This window comes from Artemia sp. Qi Xiang Cuo, chromosome 2 (genome assembly GCF_049724085.1).
Source record: "Artemia sp. Qi Xiang Cuo chromosome 2, ASM4972408v1, whole genome shotgun sequence".
In the NCBI taxonomy this organism is placed as follows: Eukaryota; Metazoa; Arthropoda; class Branchiopoda; order Anostraca; family Artemiidae; genus Artemia; species Artemia sp. Qi Xiang Cuo.
The window spans coordinates 92,259,887-92,276,753 of NC_142795.1; the positions used below are offsets into that span (position 1 = coordinate 92,259,887).

Consider the following 16,867-nt stretch of genomic DNA (forward strand, 5'->3'; position numbering starts at 1 on the left):
AATAGCCATTTTGTTCAACGTAGTTAAAAGTTCTAGAAACTAGGTCTTTGAAGATGATAACCCCCTCAGAGCCCTCGGGGCAAGGGTTGTAAGTTATGCTCTGGGGGCATATAAGGTATTTATAGATAGTAATGTTGTAGAAACTTCAAAAAGGGCTTATTTGATTGGAAATTAGAAGGGCTTGTGCCCTTTTTAATAGTCGAGAGTATTGGAGGATAACTAACACTCCTCTCGCACCCACCATTTCCCCAAACATCCAATCAAAATTTTAAGATAGCCATTTTGTTTGACGTAGTTAAAAAATCTGGAAATTAGGTTTTTGAGGATGACACTGCCCCCACAGCCTTCAGGGCAAGGGTTCTAATTTATGCCCTGGGGGCATATAAGGTTTTTTTAGAAAAGTGCTGTCGTAGTAACTTCAAATAAGAATCATTCGATTGGAAATTGAAACAGCTAGGGCCCTTTTTAATAGTCGAAAGTGATTGGATGGCAAGTAACCCCCCTTTCACGCCCACCATTTCCCCAAACACATCAAATCAAAATTTTTAGATAGCCATTTTGTTCAACGTAGTTGGAAGGTCCGGAAATTATGTCTTTGAGGTTGAAGACCCCCTCAGAGCCCTAAGGTCAAGGGTTGTAAGTTATGCCCTGGGGTATATAAGGTTTATATAGAACATAATTTGCAATTTAATGAAAAAAATACAAATGAATGTGCATTGTCAGTTTAATATACATATACTCATATTTAGTAATCAAAATGTTAAAATCATTTGTTTTTTTAAAGTTATAAAAATAAAAAATATTTATATTTTTTTTTCAGTAAAGTGAAAATTATGTTCTGGCCTTGGGAAGGCATAGGGATTTTGAGCCCTAACATACTCATGTTAATTTCTGCTCGTTTTGAGTTTGACTCGGTTATTTATTGTAGTTTTTGTTCGTTTTTGGTTTCATTTATTTATCGATGCTGATTTGTGGTAGTTTCACGCTTGGTAAATTATTTGATTTTATTTTTGCTCATTTTTGGTTTAATGGAGTTCTTTACTTTTCTTTGAAAAACTTATTTTGCGGAAAAAGTTTTTTTAATTAATCAAGTAAAAGATGAAGGTTTTTAGCATGGGAAGATTTAGGTACAAGAGAAAAGAGTATTAGTCCTTGACTTTTAGGGGTATTTAAGTGTAATAGGTTGACTAGCCTATAGGTTAATTTTAGATTTAACCTGCTGTATACAATGACTTAAGTTTCTTCTCAAAAAGGAAAGTAGGACAGTGCATAATTTGCCTAATAATAGACTCAGTAGGCTATGCAAAGGTTTTAACTTTGCAATCAATTGAATTTACATGCATTAGTTTATATTTGCTGTATTATGCATATCCTCATTAGTTTTAGGGCCTTAGTTTCTCATGACCTTCAGCTGAATTATCAAGGTTAGGTTTAGATCCAGAGTCCCGCAATGGTATCAAGTAAAGGGGGACGCTTCCTTTTCCTTGTCTTTGGAAAATACTTTCGGGGAATTTTTTTTTTATGAATAAAACCTGTATTGATATTTCGCTTGAAAAAAAAAACTATTTTACCCCCTCCCCCCTTATTTACCCCACAATTTTAACAATTTCTTTAGCCGTCACCTTTGAGCAATTTCATTTGTTGACTGCAATTAAAAAAAAAAAAAAAAACTGCGCTACTTTAGCCATCCATCCTTAATTCTTATTTTTACTTAAGAACGCCGAACGCCCGCACAAATATCCACCGTACAGTAGAAACAAAAATTAATCACTTGAACGTCCAAAGTTGTCAGTTCAACTGCTTCACTGAGCGGTGATCAAGAACGCAGCTTATGTTATCTAAATCAACAGTTTTGTTTTGATATAGACAGTTAGATTGCGAGAGGATCTCTTAACAGAATTGTCTGGATCCTAACATTCCCGGGTGTAATCCATGAAAGGTAAAAAGATTTGCTTCTCCGACCACGTGTTAGCTACACTCCAAAGTGAATGTAGTATATTTACAGACCGTTGAAGGTGTGCCAATATTCAATATTAGGTTACTATCCCATTTTGTTCCCTCCAAACAATTTCATATGTTCTTTTCTTTGTTTCTGAAATCGATGGAATTGTGTGTTTATATGTGATGTATGTAACTTATCTGAGGACCTATCCAAACCGTTTCAGGTTATAATCCTCACCAAAAAATTTCCACGTTCTACAAATGAAAGATGAAAGATTGCCAAAGGACATCCTTTTTGGCCAACCAACTGGGGCCAAATAACAATCAGGCAGTCCCAGAATTGGGTAGAAAGAGGTCATAATAAAGGATTTCAGAGAAATTAGAACTTCATTGGAGAATGTAATGAGGGATATTTTAAATAGATGTGGATAGAGAAGGAGCGTGCATAGTTGTGTTTGGCTTATGGAGCTTGGTGATGCAGTGAGTTGTTAGTGGTAGTAGTAGTGGTAATAATTATCGTTGACGTCATGTACGATGCCGTAGCTTTTCTTTCAAGATGCATTTGTCAATGGGAATCAACAGATGGGAAATATTTAATTTTCTTACGAATGGAAAGCGTTGTCCCACTTAACCAGTTAGTTTGCTTATTTAAATGGTTCAAAGTGGTGACACTAACAAAATTATATGCTGGCCTATAGACTTGATAATTTTGCAATAACCAAAAGAAAAATTTAGGAAAATCACAGTTTACAGGTACGAATTGAACTAACATGGGTTAAGAGGAAGCAAAAATAACTTCAACACCACTGGAATGCAACATTGAACACAAGAACACTAGACTCAAAATGTTTCCGTAAGGACGAAGATCAAGTCCTGGTGTCGCCGGTCATTTGATCGGAACGGGAGTCATTGGTGAGACTCTGCAAGCTCAGCCAGAGTAGACCAAGCACTAACTGGCTACAAGAAGAAATCTGGAAAAGGTAAACAGGAAGGGTGGGTAAAAGCATAGGGTGGCTGATCCCCACCCCCATAGCAGAATCTTTGTGAAGGGCCAAGAAACAGAGATCAGTTTCACCGGTTTGGATTATAAAGGCTAGTGACAGTCTCTAGTGACAAATTTTGTGTCTCTCTAGTGACATTCGCTCTAGTGACACTCTGTGTGACACACATTCTCTCTAGTGTTATTCTAGTGACACGTCATCTCTAGTGACAGTCGCTAGTGACACATTTTCCTCCTCCTCCTTCAAGTTATAGATTATCAACAAAAATATCAAACCTTTCTCTAAAAATCTCTTTCCGGCTGTAAATGATTACATAGTTTTGTATTTGAAAGTTCTTCCCTGGATTAAATGATCCACTTAGAGTGTACCAGTGATTTCCTTTTTATTTTTCTTCTAAGGACTCATAATCCATTTAAATTTGACACCAACTAGTGTTATTTACATTATACAATGACAATATTGCATACTAGGTAGTCTGACTGGACCAATCCTCTCTGTGATGTATGTAATAAAGAACAATGAAATAAGAAAAATATAAACAATGATAAAATTCTGCTCTTTGCAACATTCTCCCACCCTATTCAGGGGCAACCTATTATATTTGGCCGATTGGCTGACAAGGACAATTTTTGATTGTCTGTCATTCTTCATTCGCAGAACGTGTTCTAACCATCTCAGCCTTTCCCTCATTACAAAGTCATTTAAAATTGTTAGCATCGTCATTTACATATTTTTACTTCCATAGCACAGGTAAAACAACGGTCTACACATCAACAACAACTATTACGCTGTTACCTACAGTTTTATCTACAGTGACTACAAGTTGTTACGTAAGAGCAAAACAAGATTGTCCCCAGAGAAGAAGAAAAAGTCCATATATAGAGGAAGCTCTTCAGAGGGAACATGTTTTCCAAGAGGAAATAAGAAACATTGAAGAGTAAGTATTGACTATCTGCAGTAAGTATCTGCAGTATGTATCACTGCAGAAAATGCAGTGATAGTCTTGCAGAAGTACTCTTCTTGTAAAGCATAACACTACAAAAACAAATGATGAAAATTGTAGGAAAGAGTAGTAGTAGGAACAGCAGTAAGAATTAGCTGGGATAGTTGAGACAGTTTTAACATTTTGTTTCATTACCAAGTAATCCTTGGTATTGACCTGCTCTAAAGTGTTCAATTGAACAGTCTAGCTTTAAAAAGACAGCTTTAAAAAAATTTATAGAACAGCTCAAAGTGCATTAAACTGCCGTGTATCGGGGAAATTGATATCAATATGAAGCAAGGTGTTAGAGTGGTAAGCACGGCTGATATTTTGAAACTATGCTAATGAATAGGTGGTTCTAAATCAATTAATGATGTTTTTATTGACTAAGCTTTAAATTAAGCATTAAAAACATATTTTCCAAGACAGTCCTTCATGTTAATCCCTAAACCGCTCTCATGTTCAATTTTGATCCGAAACACCGGGTTGCAATATCACATCTGAACTGCAGTTTTTGCGTGTGCACAATTTCTTATCCTATCCACACGCGATATTTGCCCATCTTTCACATACGATACACTGAACTAATCCTGACCAGATTTCAATTTTGAATGCCCCTTCAAAAAAATCGCTTCAAACTGCTTCCTCCACGAATTCTCTTTTTTTTTAAATATCGGTTTCTATTTCTTTCGTAAATTACAATCATTCTCTTCACTGAAGGGTTTGATCAATAAATTAACTTTCACACTTTTGGATGTGTTCAACTTCATTTTAAATTTTCAGCCTTAATAGTCCTTTCATTATAACAGGCGTACTCGTTAAAATTTCTGATCTCAGGTTGTGATTTTCTTTCCTATCCTGTTTTCTTTCGCAAGCTCAAGGAAACGGGTGAGTTGTGGTGAAAAGGATGAGTACTTCAACTTGTAAAATGGGTTTAGGAGGGAAATTAAAAAAATGACGTGTACTCACATTAAACCGAAAATTATTTATTAATGTTGGGGTATCCAAAAATCTGTACAGTTAAGTTGTGGGTTGAAAATGATTGTTACTTCAACTGGTAAAATGGGTTTAGGAGGGACAATAAAAAAGTAACTTGTACTGAAATGTATTTCTTGATGTTGAGGTATCCTAAAAGCTGTAAAGTATATTTTTTGATGAAAAGATATGTACTTTAACTTGTAAAATTGGTTTAGAAAAGACATTAAGAAAGTAACTTGGTCTGAAATGGTCTTTGAAAAGTATTTCTTGTGTTGAGGTATCCTAAAAGCTGTAAAGTATAGTTTTGGGTGAAAAAGATAAGTACTTCAACTTGTAAAATGGGTTTAGGAGGGACATTAAGAAAGTAACTTGCTCTGAAATGGTCTTTGAAAAGTATTTCTTGGTGTTGAGGTATCCTAAAAGCTGTAAAGTATAGTTTTGGGTGAAACAGATGGATGTTTCAACTTGTAAAATGGGTTTAGGAGGGGCATTAAGAAAAATTGCTCTGAAATGCCTTTTGAAAGGTATTTCTTCGTGTTGAGGCATCCAAAAAGCTGTAAAGTATAGTTTTGGGGGTTGAAAACGATTGATGCTTCAAGTTGTAAAATGGGTTTAGAAGAGGTATTAAGAAAGGAACTTGCTCTGAAATGTCTTTTGAAAAGTATTTCTTGGTGTTGAGGTATCCAAAAAGCTATAAAGTAAAGTTGTGGGTTGAAAAGGATGGGATAGTTCAATTTGTAAAATGGGTTTAGGAGGGACATTATGAAAGGAGCTTGCTCTGAAATGTCTTTTGAAAAGTATTTCTTGGTGATGAGGTATACAAAAATCTGTAAAGTATAGATGTGGGTGAAAAGAATGGGTACTTCAATTTAGAAAATTGGTTTAGAATGGACATTAAGAAAGGAGATTGCTCTGGAATGTCTTTTTAAAGGGTATTTCTCGTTATTGAGATATCCAAAAAGCTTTACATTAGAATTGTGGGTGAAACGGATGGGTGCTTCAAGTTGGAAAATGGGTTTAGAAGGGACATTAAGAAAGGAACTTGCTCTGAAATGTCTTTTGAAAAGTATTTCTTGGTGTTGGAGCATTCAAAAGCTGTAAAGTAAAGTTGTGGGTGAAAAGGATTAATGCTTCAACTTGTAAAATGGGTTTAGAAGGGTCATTTAGAAAGAAACTTGCTCTGAAATGCCTTTTGAACGGTATTTCTTGGTATTGAGGTATCCAAAAAGCTGTAAAGTAAAACTGTGGGTGAAAAGGATAGTAACTTCAACATGTAAAATGGGTTTAGGAAAGACATTAAGAAAATAACTTGTTCTGAAATGCCATTTGAAAAGTATTGCTTGGTGTTGGAGCATTCAAAAAGGCAGTATAGTAAAGTTGAGGGTGAAAGGGTGGGTACTTCAAGTTGGAAAATGGGTTTAGGAGGGACATTAAGAAAATAACTTGCTCTGAAATGCCATTTGAAAAGTATTGCTATGTGTTGGGGCATTCAAAAGCTGTAAAGTAATGTTGTGGGTTGAAAAGGATGGGTACTTCAACTTGTAAAATGGGTTTAGGAGGGACATTAAGAAAAGAACTTGTTTTGAAATGCCATTTGAAAAGTATTGCTTGGTGTTGTGGCCTTCAAGAGCTGTGAAGTAATGTTGTTGGTGAAAAGGATGGGTACTTCAATTTGTAAAATGGGCTTAGGAGGGACATTAAGAAAAGGAACTGGTTGTAAAATGCCCTTTGAAAAAGTATTTCGTGGAGTTGGAGCATTCAAAAAGCTGTAAAGTAAAGTTGTGGGTGAAAAGGATGGGAACTTCAACTTGTAAAATGGGTTTAGGAATGACATTAAGAAAATAACTTGTTCTGAAATGCCATTTGAAAAGTATTGCTTGGTGTTGGAGCATTCAAAAGCTGTAAAGTAAAGTTGTGGGTGAAAAGTATGGGTACTTCAACTTGTAAAATGGGTTTAGGAAGGACATTAAGAAAATAACTTGTTCTGAAATGCCATTTGAAAAGTATTGCTTGGTGTTGGAGCATTCAAAAGCTGTAAAGTAAAGTTGTGGGTGAAAAGTAAGGGTACTTCAACTTGTAAAATGGGTTTAGGAAGGACATTAAGAAGGAACTTGCCCTGAAATGTCTTTTGAAAAGTTTTGCGGGGTCCGGAGGGTCTTTAGGGGCCGGGGGGGCCTGCGGGCGAGGGGCTACTTCAGGGTTAGGTTAGTGTGGGTCGGGATCCTACCTAACCTAACCTGAAAGTCTGATTTCAGTGAAATTCTTTAAGCTTTTAGGGTTAACTTACCTTTTTTATGGATGAGCATTTAGGGTTCTCCTACATGCTGAATCTGAATTTGTGATTTCAGAGAAATTCTTTAAGAGTTTAGGGTTAACTTACCTTTTTATGGGATGAGCATTTAGGGTTCTCCTACATGTTGGATCTGAAAGTGTAATTTCATGGAAATTCTTTAACCTTTTAGGGTTAACTTACCTTTTTAAGGATGAGCATTTAGGGTTCTCCTACATGCTGAACCTGAAAGATTGTACCCTTACCTGTTGGATCTGAAAGCGTAATTTCAGGGAAATTCTTTAACCTTTTAGGGTTAACTTACCTTTTTAGGGGTGACTATTTAGGGTTCTCCAACATGCTGAACTTGAAAGTGTGTTCCCTGAAATGTTGAATCTGAAAGTATAATTTTAATTGAGATAGACTATTCTAAAGAATAAAACTGTTAAGGCTTAATATATTTATTGCTTAAAAATATTTAAAAACATTTGAAAAAAAAAATAATGACATATTTAAAAAAAAAGAATCTTAATCAATTTGATATGAGGAAGAGCAAGTTTAGGACTTTGAATATCTGATGCATTTTTCTATGTCAGGTATCTTTTCCGGTATCCATTGAGCGAAATATATAACTTCATCTTCTGGGTCATGTACTGAATGCAGGTATTTCTCACATTTGAAGTCTTCTAAATTGAATAATGCTATGTTTTTATCACATTTTTCTAGTAAGAGTTTATCATTTGGCACTTTTTCCTTAACATAAACAGCTTGCACAACGAAAAAAATGCATATTTCCTGAATTTCCTCTTGTACATGTTTTATTTCATAGCCATTTTCATTATGTGGTCGTATGGTTTTAGCGTAAAGGCCATTTCGATTTATAAAATTTAGTTTTGGACTCCATCTGTTTTTCTCGTACTTATACATATTGTATCTGATGTTCCATTTATAGCAATGAATTTCACGTCGTTGATTGTCTAGGAGTAAGAAATCTGCTTCGAAAATAATGCCAGATGAAGAATATTTCACACCAATATATTCTGTGTCAATCACACCAAACATTATTATATCTGAAAAAAAGTGCTTAAATTAAATAAATATGTAATGTTTCTGAAACTCTAACAAATACTGCTCGCTTTCGTAGAATAAACTGAGAAGGAGGGAGTGTCCTCGAAGATCCCAACTTGAAAACTGTGAAAATGATTGGTAAATAAGTAACGTTTTACATTTCAGCACCCGCTCCTCTGAGTAAATATTTGGAGGGGTCAATTTTCTGAGGAATAACTCAAAGCATTGTTACACGAACATTCAGTTTGAATACGTAAAAAGAGATTGAAGCAGGGTGTAGTAGCTTCTATCACATTTAGAAGGGCCATGGATCAATCACCATGTGGATATTTGCCGTATGTAAAGAGAAATCTTTGTCGAAAGCAACCTAAACTCTGAAAATCATAGTTTGATTATAATAAATTCAACTTTTCTCAGAAAAACTCAAAGCATTATTATACGAACGTTCAGTTTTTTATTCAAGCGCATGCAAGATCAATAACGAATATATCTTACTACCTTTTATCCAAATTCTATAGTTAAAATCTCTAAAATGTCAATGAGAAATGGTTCTCACAACGAAGTAGAAAACAATTATGATAAAAACAATCTTTCATTTCTATTTTGTCACTAATAAAGGCGCTAACCCCCGCCCCATCAAAACTGATGGATTCAAGCCCCCCTCCCCTAAATTTAGGAAAATTGTTATAGTTAAAATCGCTAAAATGTCAAAGAGAAATGGTTAGACACTGAAGTCGAAAACAATTATGATAAAAACAATCTTTCATTTTCTATTTTGTCACCATTAAAAGCGTTAACCCCCTCCCCAACAAAAATCACGGATTCACGCCCTCCCCCCCCCCTAAATTTAAGAAAATTGTTATAGCTAAAATCGCTAAATTTCAAAGAGAAATGGTTAGACACTGAAGTAAGAAACAATTATCTTTTCATTTCTATTTTGCCACTATTAAAAGCGCTAACCGCCTCCCCATCCAAAATAACGGATTCACGCCCCCTCCCCTAAATTTATGAAAATTAACGCACCCTAGGTCTATCGCTAATTTGTAGATAAAATTAGCTGACCGCTATTTTCAGACAAACACTGAATTACGTAAACGCACTGAGAACCTCGATTGCCTAAAACCAGCTAATGTATAAAGACCGGAAAAGTAGTGACTTCGAATTATAGGCTTCGCGCTGGAGCATTATGTCAAAACAGAACGATTAATAATAACCCTGACTGAAGTCTCTGTTAGAGAAAAGATTACACTAAGTAAAAGCTACATTTTTCAAAATGATAATTAGTTCTTTTTGCTATACTGTTGTTTTAAACAAAATGATGGATGGGGGGGGGTTAGGTTTTGAGGGTAAAATAACACCTTTGTTTTCTATCGAGTATAAAGATTGTAAAGTGATGTTTTTATTGTATGGGGGGGGATTTACCTGAATATACTGGAGGGTGACCAAGGAAAATAATTTTATTTGAAAATAAAAAACAGGAATTTAACGAAAGGATAATTAATTCTATTTGCGAGAATTTGATTGTAAAAAAAAATGGGGGGGGTAGGTTTTGAGGGTAAAAAGAATATATTTACGCTTTCCATCGAGTAGAAAGATTGTACAGTGATGTTTGTATTGTTTGGGGGGGAGGGGGATTTACGTGAATATACTGGAGGGTGACCAAGGAAAATAAAAAAACAGGAATTTAACTAAAAGATAATTAATTCTATTTGCGAGAATTTGATTTTAAAACAATGGGGTGGGGTTAGGTTTTGAGGGTAAAAGAATATATTTTAAGTTTTCCATTGAGTATAAAGATTGCAAGGTGGTTAGGTTTGAGGGGGGGGGGTACTTACCTAAATATACTGGAGGGTGACCAAGTAAAAAAATTTTATTTTGAAAATAAAAAATGCACTTACATGGTAAATTGAGGTTGCCAAGGCTTCTAATTAATCAAATTTATCCATTGTTTTATCAACTGTGTCAAAATACTTTCTGATAATTTAATCCGTTATATACAAAATCTCAAGGTCAAATTGTTATGTAAACAAGCCCTCTGATTGGCTGAGAAGGAAACACGTGATCTAACGGTTTCCTGGAAACTCATAACATTTGCCTCGGAAACAACAACAAATACTATTTCTGGATCATAACATTCTCCCCTGGCGTGGCAAAAACAATAAACTCTTTCCTAGATCATAACATTCTTCCCTAGCAGGCACTTGGCCAAAAACAACAACAACAAATACTCTTTCCTAGATCATAACATTCTTCCCTAGCCGGCACTTGGCCAAAACACACCTGGAGAAAGAGGTCATTGACCCCATTAACCACATGTTCTCTCTAGGGACTCTATGCCCATATTTGGGGTGCAAAAAAGTTGTAGGTGGCAGCAGGGGTGGGCAACAGGAGATATTAGGGCATCTCTACTAGGAACCCTTTTTCCTGCCCTTTTCTGCACCTTTAGAGGACATCAGACTGAATAATGTATAATAATAAATTAAATGTTTCATCAGGAACCCCTTTTCCTTCCCTTTTCTGCACCTTTAGAACGCTTTAGACTGAATAATGTATAATAATAAATTAAATGTTTCATCAGGAACCCCTTTTCCTTCCCTTTTCTGCACCTTTAGAACGCTTTAGACTGAATAATATATAATAATAAATTAAATATTTCATCAGGAACCCTTTTTCCTGCCCTTTTCTGCACCTTTAGAACGCTTTAGACTGAATAATGTATAATAATAAATTAAATGTTTCATCAGGAACCCCTTTTCCTTCCCTTTTCTGCACCTTTAGAACGCTTTAGACTGAATAATCTATAATAATAATTGAGATGTTTTGTCAGGAACCCCTTTTCCTTCCCTTTTCTGCACCTTTAGAGGACATCAGCCTGAATAATAAATATAATAAACGAGACGTATTTGTCAGGAATCCCTTTTTCTGCCCTTTTTTGCACCTTTAGAATGCTTTAGACTGAATAATGTATAATAATAAATTAAATGTTTTGTCAGGAACCCCTTTTCCTGCCCTTTTCTGCACCTTCAGAGCAACTAGACTGAATAGTATATAGTAATAAATGAGATGTGTTTGTCAGGAATCCCTTTTCCTGCCCTTTTCTGCACCTTAAGAATGCATTAGACTGAATAATCTATAATAATAATTGAGATGTTTTGTCAGGAACCCCTTTTCCTTCCCTTTTCTGCACCTTTAGAGGACATCAGACTGAATAATGTATATAATAAACGAGACGTATTTGTCAGGAATCCCGTTTCCTGCCCTTTTCTGCACCTTTAGAACGCTTTAGACTGAATAATGTATAATAATAAATTAAATGTTTCATCAGGAACCCTTTTTCCTGCCCTTTTCTGCACCTTTAGAGGACATCAGACTGAATAGTATATAGTAATAAATGAGATGTTTTTGTCAGGAATCCCTTTTCCTGCCCTTTTCTGCACCTTAAGAACGCATTAGACTGAATAATCTATAATAATAATTGAGATGTTTTGTCAGGAATCCCTTTTCCTTCCCTTTTCTGCACCTTTAGAGGACATCAGACTGAATAATGTATATAATAAACGAGACGTATTTGTCAGGAATCCCTTTTCCTGCCCTTTTCTGCACCTTTAGAGCAATTAGATAATATATAGTAATAAATGAGACATTTTTGTCAGGAATCCCTTTTCCTGCCCTTTTCTGCGCCTTTAGAGCATATCAGCAGGGTTGCCACCTGACCAAAAAATTTCGTAATGTCCAACTCTTAAAAACGTAACTTTTTCGTAATTTTTGATTGAAAAGCCTCTTTTCAAGGCAGGGTGCCTTAATTTTGCAATCAAAAGCGGTACTTAAAGGGGGGATAGAATATTTTTTACTTGTATAATTTGAAAAATATATTTTTGTAGAATTTTACTAAAAATCCTTCCTCCAACTTTTAAAAGGTGCCTAAAAAGTAAACAATAATAACAATTCATGCTTCTTTACCTTCAGCAAATTATTATATATTCATCTGAAAGTGCTGCTTCCAGTTCACTTGCACAACAGAAGGACCCCCCCCCTCCCGATGCGTGTATAAAACCCCCGACTACTATTTTGCTTATCTTGTTGTTGTTGTTTTTAATTGCCATTATTGGTGTTTTAAACCAAAAGTTGATGAGTAATACGTACAAATTAAAAGGCAAATCAATAAACACAGGACATTTTAGAGCTTTGAAGAAAATAAGAAAACCAACTAGATTTTTTTTTATTTATTGTTAAATTTCAATAAAAACGATCTTAATAAATCCCAGCTTCTTAAAAAGACCCAAAAAATCATTTTAATCGCTCCCTTCCCTTCTAATATTTTAGATTGGCTCGGTCTCAATCTCACCTCCTCAAGTTTCAAATTTGTATCGCTCCAACATGAAGATTTGAGCACTTTCGAGTGACAAAGTTTTTGTTTCGTTTTTATTTTATGGAACAGAAAATATTTCGATCAATTTCTTCAGTTCTTATACGAAACAACAGTTATTTTGTATTATATGCATTTTTCCGTTTGTAATTTGAATCGTAACTCCCAACTAAAAGAAAGTATGAAATAAAAGAAGAGTTAGCACAATTCATCCCTAAGAATGTTACCCTAAAGCTGTTTGGATGGGTCTCACAAGTCCAGGCACTTACAAAGAATTTTTAGGGGAGGAGGTCCAACAATAGAAACAAAATTAATACTCATTTTCAAAATGAACCAAAAAGTAGATAATTATTTTTTTTCTCAAGAATACATGAATATAAACGAACATGAGGGGCACAAAAAGCATTGGATTTTACATAACATAAACACCAAATTTATGTAGGTTTTAAATGCATAAACCAAAAAAGGCGATGAGTTGAGGAAAACAAATAAAAAAGATCAAATTATGCAAAAACGAATCAATTTTTTGGGCCAAAATTTCACTTATATTTAATATTTTCAATTTTTTAATTTTCCAAGATTACAACCTAAGTTAACACAGCCTCGGGATGTGCTCTTACCGTTGTGCTATACTGATGAAAGTGGGAAGTAACTGAACATTCGGAAGGGGTTGAAAAATAGTTCACAAATTAAAAAAAAAATTGTGTGACAAAGAAATAAAAGGAAGATAGAACAAAAAGATCAGTGAGTCAATAAAAATGAACTGGAAATGACTTAATTAAAAAAAGAAAGGGGGATAATAAAAAACCTATAATTTAATAAAGAAATGCCGAGAAATTTACGTTTTCAGGGGGTTGGGGCCCCAGTCCAGCCTGCGTGGCTCCTATAAATCATTTTTTAAGTAAACTGTAAGCCTACCCTATACAAATACAAGACTGTTTTCTAAAGCCAAATATTTAGTGATTGTCCTTTTCTGAAGAAAACATGCTAAACACACAAGCAGTACCTTTAAATTATTTATTTTATACTATTTTCATTGAACATTTTTTCTGATTTTGTGTGTTTTCACAAGAAAATAGCTTGTCTTTATCAACAAGAAAATAGCTTGTCTTTATCAAACTTAGCCATAGCTAGTTGAAACTCTGCATAAATATCTTCATTTCAGCCTAATTGCGTAGGTACTAAAGGAAAATGGAAAATTTTTTTTCTGATTTGGTGTGTTTTTTCTAGAAAATAGCTTGTCTTTAGCAAAATTAGCAATAGCTAGTTGAAACTCTGCATAAATATCTTAATTTCTGCATCATTGCTTATGTACTAAAGGAACATTGAACATTTTTTCTGATTTTGTATGTTTTCACAAGAAAATAGTTAGTCTTTAGCAAACTTAGCCATAGCTAGTTGAAACACTGCATAAATATCTTCATTTAAGCCTAATTGCGTAGGTACTAAAGGAACATTGAACATTTTTCTGATTTTGTGTGTTTTCGCAAGAAAATAGTTTGTCTTTTACAAACTTAGCCATAAATAGTTGAAACTCTACATAAATAGAGAAATTCTTTAACCATTTAGGGTTAACTTACCTTTTTAGGGATGAGCATTTAGGGTTCTCCTACATGCTGAACCTGAAAGTGTGTTCCCTGACATACTGGATCTGAAAGTGTAATTTCAGACAAATTCTTTAACCTTTTAGGGTTAACTTACCTTTTTATGGATGACTATTTAGGGTTCTCCAACATGTTGAACTTGAAAGTGTGTTCCTGAAAGTCTGGCATTTTGAATTTGAATGTCCAATTTTCTCGGCGATGTACAATTCTAAATAATAAAAACGTATAAGGCTTAAGATAATTTCAGATTTTCTTTTAAAATCTTGAGGGTAAAATTTTGTAAGAGAACTTTAAATTTGACTCGTTGAGAAAGGTCGGAATTGAATTTAAGATAAGTTAGAATTAAAGTGAAACTGTTTATCTCCATGGAAAATAATCACAATCATAGCATAACTTTTCCTATCTTCTGTAGACAAAATAAAGAATTGAACTTTAAATTTCGTTATGTCTTTGGGAAATATTAAACTTAATTGGAAAATTTTTGTTATCTCTGGGGGAATTAGAATTGAATCGTGTTCTTTGGTAAAATTCAGAAGAGATCTTAAACTTTGCTATCTTCTATAAAACATTGAGTCTGCTAGTAGTATATTTATTTCTAAAAATTTTTTTTCTTTCATCTCTGACCTTTTTAATAGATATTCTGAGTGTTTGACGTTATAGCATAGACTAAAATAATGAACACTTAACAAAATAATGCATAAAATATCTTTACTGAAATAATGAGATGTAGAATATTAATATATAAATACGTTAAATACATTATTACACATTATTAGTACACTTGCGCTTCACTTTCCGTCAATTCATCTTTATATTCATTGATGATATTGTCTGCTAATGTCCTTTTTATTCTGCCTGTGATTTCACTGTCTATTCTCACATTATTTTTACATAGATGACAGTTCTGGCAGGTAGACATGATATGATTTATTTCACTAGTGCAGCAGTAGGCCTTTCTTTTCTTCTTTGCTTTCATTTGAATAGTAATACCAGAACGATGGGAATAGGATCTATTAATAGATATCGTGCTATCATAACTGTAAGCAAGAAGTTGTCCCCGATCATCGACAATTATTTTTAAGTTGTAATTCTCATTTAGCAATATAATCTATGGTTCTCTCACTATCGAATATCCACATTGAGAAATTTTTAATTATTTCTATATTCAAAAGAAATCTAACTTCTCGCTGTCATGACAACGCATGCATACATTTCCAATAGTGTTACCGCTTGCACTCGTTTCATAGTTCAGGTATTTCTCCTTGTCAGCATTCAATACGACAATGATTTTATCATGTGCACAGACGTTCGTCGAATAATTCATCCTCACTTTTTTACAGATATGAATTGTGTGTTTATTCTTCCACTGCGTAAAAAAATACTGATTTAATGCATGCAATAAACTAGGCAGTGTCGATAACCTGCCATAGAGTACCAACTAGAAATCCCCGTCGTGTCCATGAACAAGCACAGAGTACCACTGGCAGAGCCGTAAGCATATTTCGTGTCATTTCAGGATTTAAGAAAATTAGAATTAAAGTGAAACTTTTTATCTTCACTGGAAAATAATCACAATCATAGTATAACTTTTCATATCTTCCACCGAAAAATTTAAAATTGAACTTTAAATTTCTTTATGTCTTTGTGAAATAAAGAACTGAAGTGGAAGATTTTTATTTTCTCTGGTGAAATTAGAATTTAAATGTGTTCTTTGGTAAAATTCAGAAGAGAACTTGTACATTTTTAACTTCTATGAAAAATTTGGAAGAGTATTTTAAATTTTGTCATCTGTTTGAGAAAAATCTGAACTGAAGTGGGAAATTTTTATATTTATTTTGGGAAAATAGAAATGATCAATAACTTATTTTATTTTCATTGAGAAAATTCAGAATTGATGTTGAACTTTTCTTCTCCCGGGAAAATATTTAGAACATAACTTTAAATTTGACTTTTTGAGAAAGAACGGAACTGAATTGAAGATAATTTAGAAATAAAGTTAAAATTTTTATCTTCATGGAAAATAATCACAATCATCGGATAGCTTTTCCTATCTTTTACGGAAAAATTTAGAATTGTACTTAAAATTTTTTATGTCTTGGTGAACTTAAAACTGATGTGGAAGCTTTTTATTGCTCTGGTGAAATTAGAATTGAATTGTGTTCTTTAGTAAAATTCAGAAGAGAACTTGAACTTTTCTATCTTCTATGAAAAATTTGAAACATTATTTTAAATTGTTTTATCTGCTTGAGAAAAATGTGAACTGAAGTGGAAAATTTTTATATTTATTTTGTGAAAATAGAAATGATCAATATCTTATTTCATTTTCATTGAGAAAATTCAGAATCGAAGTTGAAGTTTTCTTCTCCCGGGGAAATATTTAGAACAGAACTTTAAATTTGACTCTTTGAGAAAGGTTGGAATTGAATTTAAGAAAATTTGGAATTAAAGTGAAACTTTTTATCTTCATGGAAAATAAACACAATCATAGGATAACTTTTCCTATCTTCTACGGAAAAATTTAGAAATGAACTTACAATTGTGTATGTCTTGGTGAAGTGAATACTGACGTGGACGCTTTTTATTTTATCTTGTGAAATTAGAATTGATCAGTAACTTAATTCATTTTTATTGATAAAATTCAGAAGAAAACTTGAACTT

At 33.8% G+C, this 16,867-nt stretch overlaps 1 protein-coding gene across 1 annotated transcript in view; it reads left to right on the plus strand.

Moving 5' to 3' along the window:
* LOC148955807 (uncharacterized) overlaps positions 1–16,867 on the plus strand; it is a 157,255-nt gene that overhangs the window by 66,206 nt on the left and 74,182 nt on the right. The window contains exon 2 of the mRNA XM_089108356.1: positions 3,688–3,879. Within this exon, the coding sequence (XP_088964482.1) occupies positions 3,688–3,879 (192 nt within the window). The remainder of the gene's footprint in view (positions 1–3,687; positions 3,880–16,867) is intronic.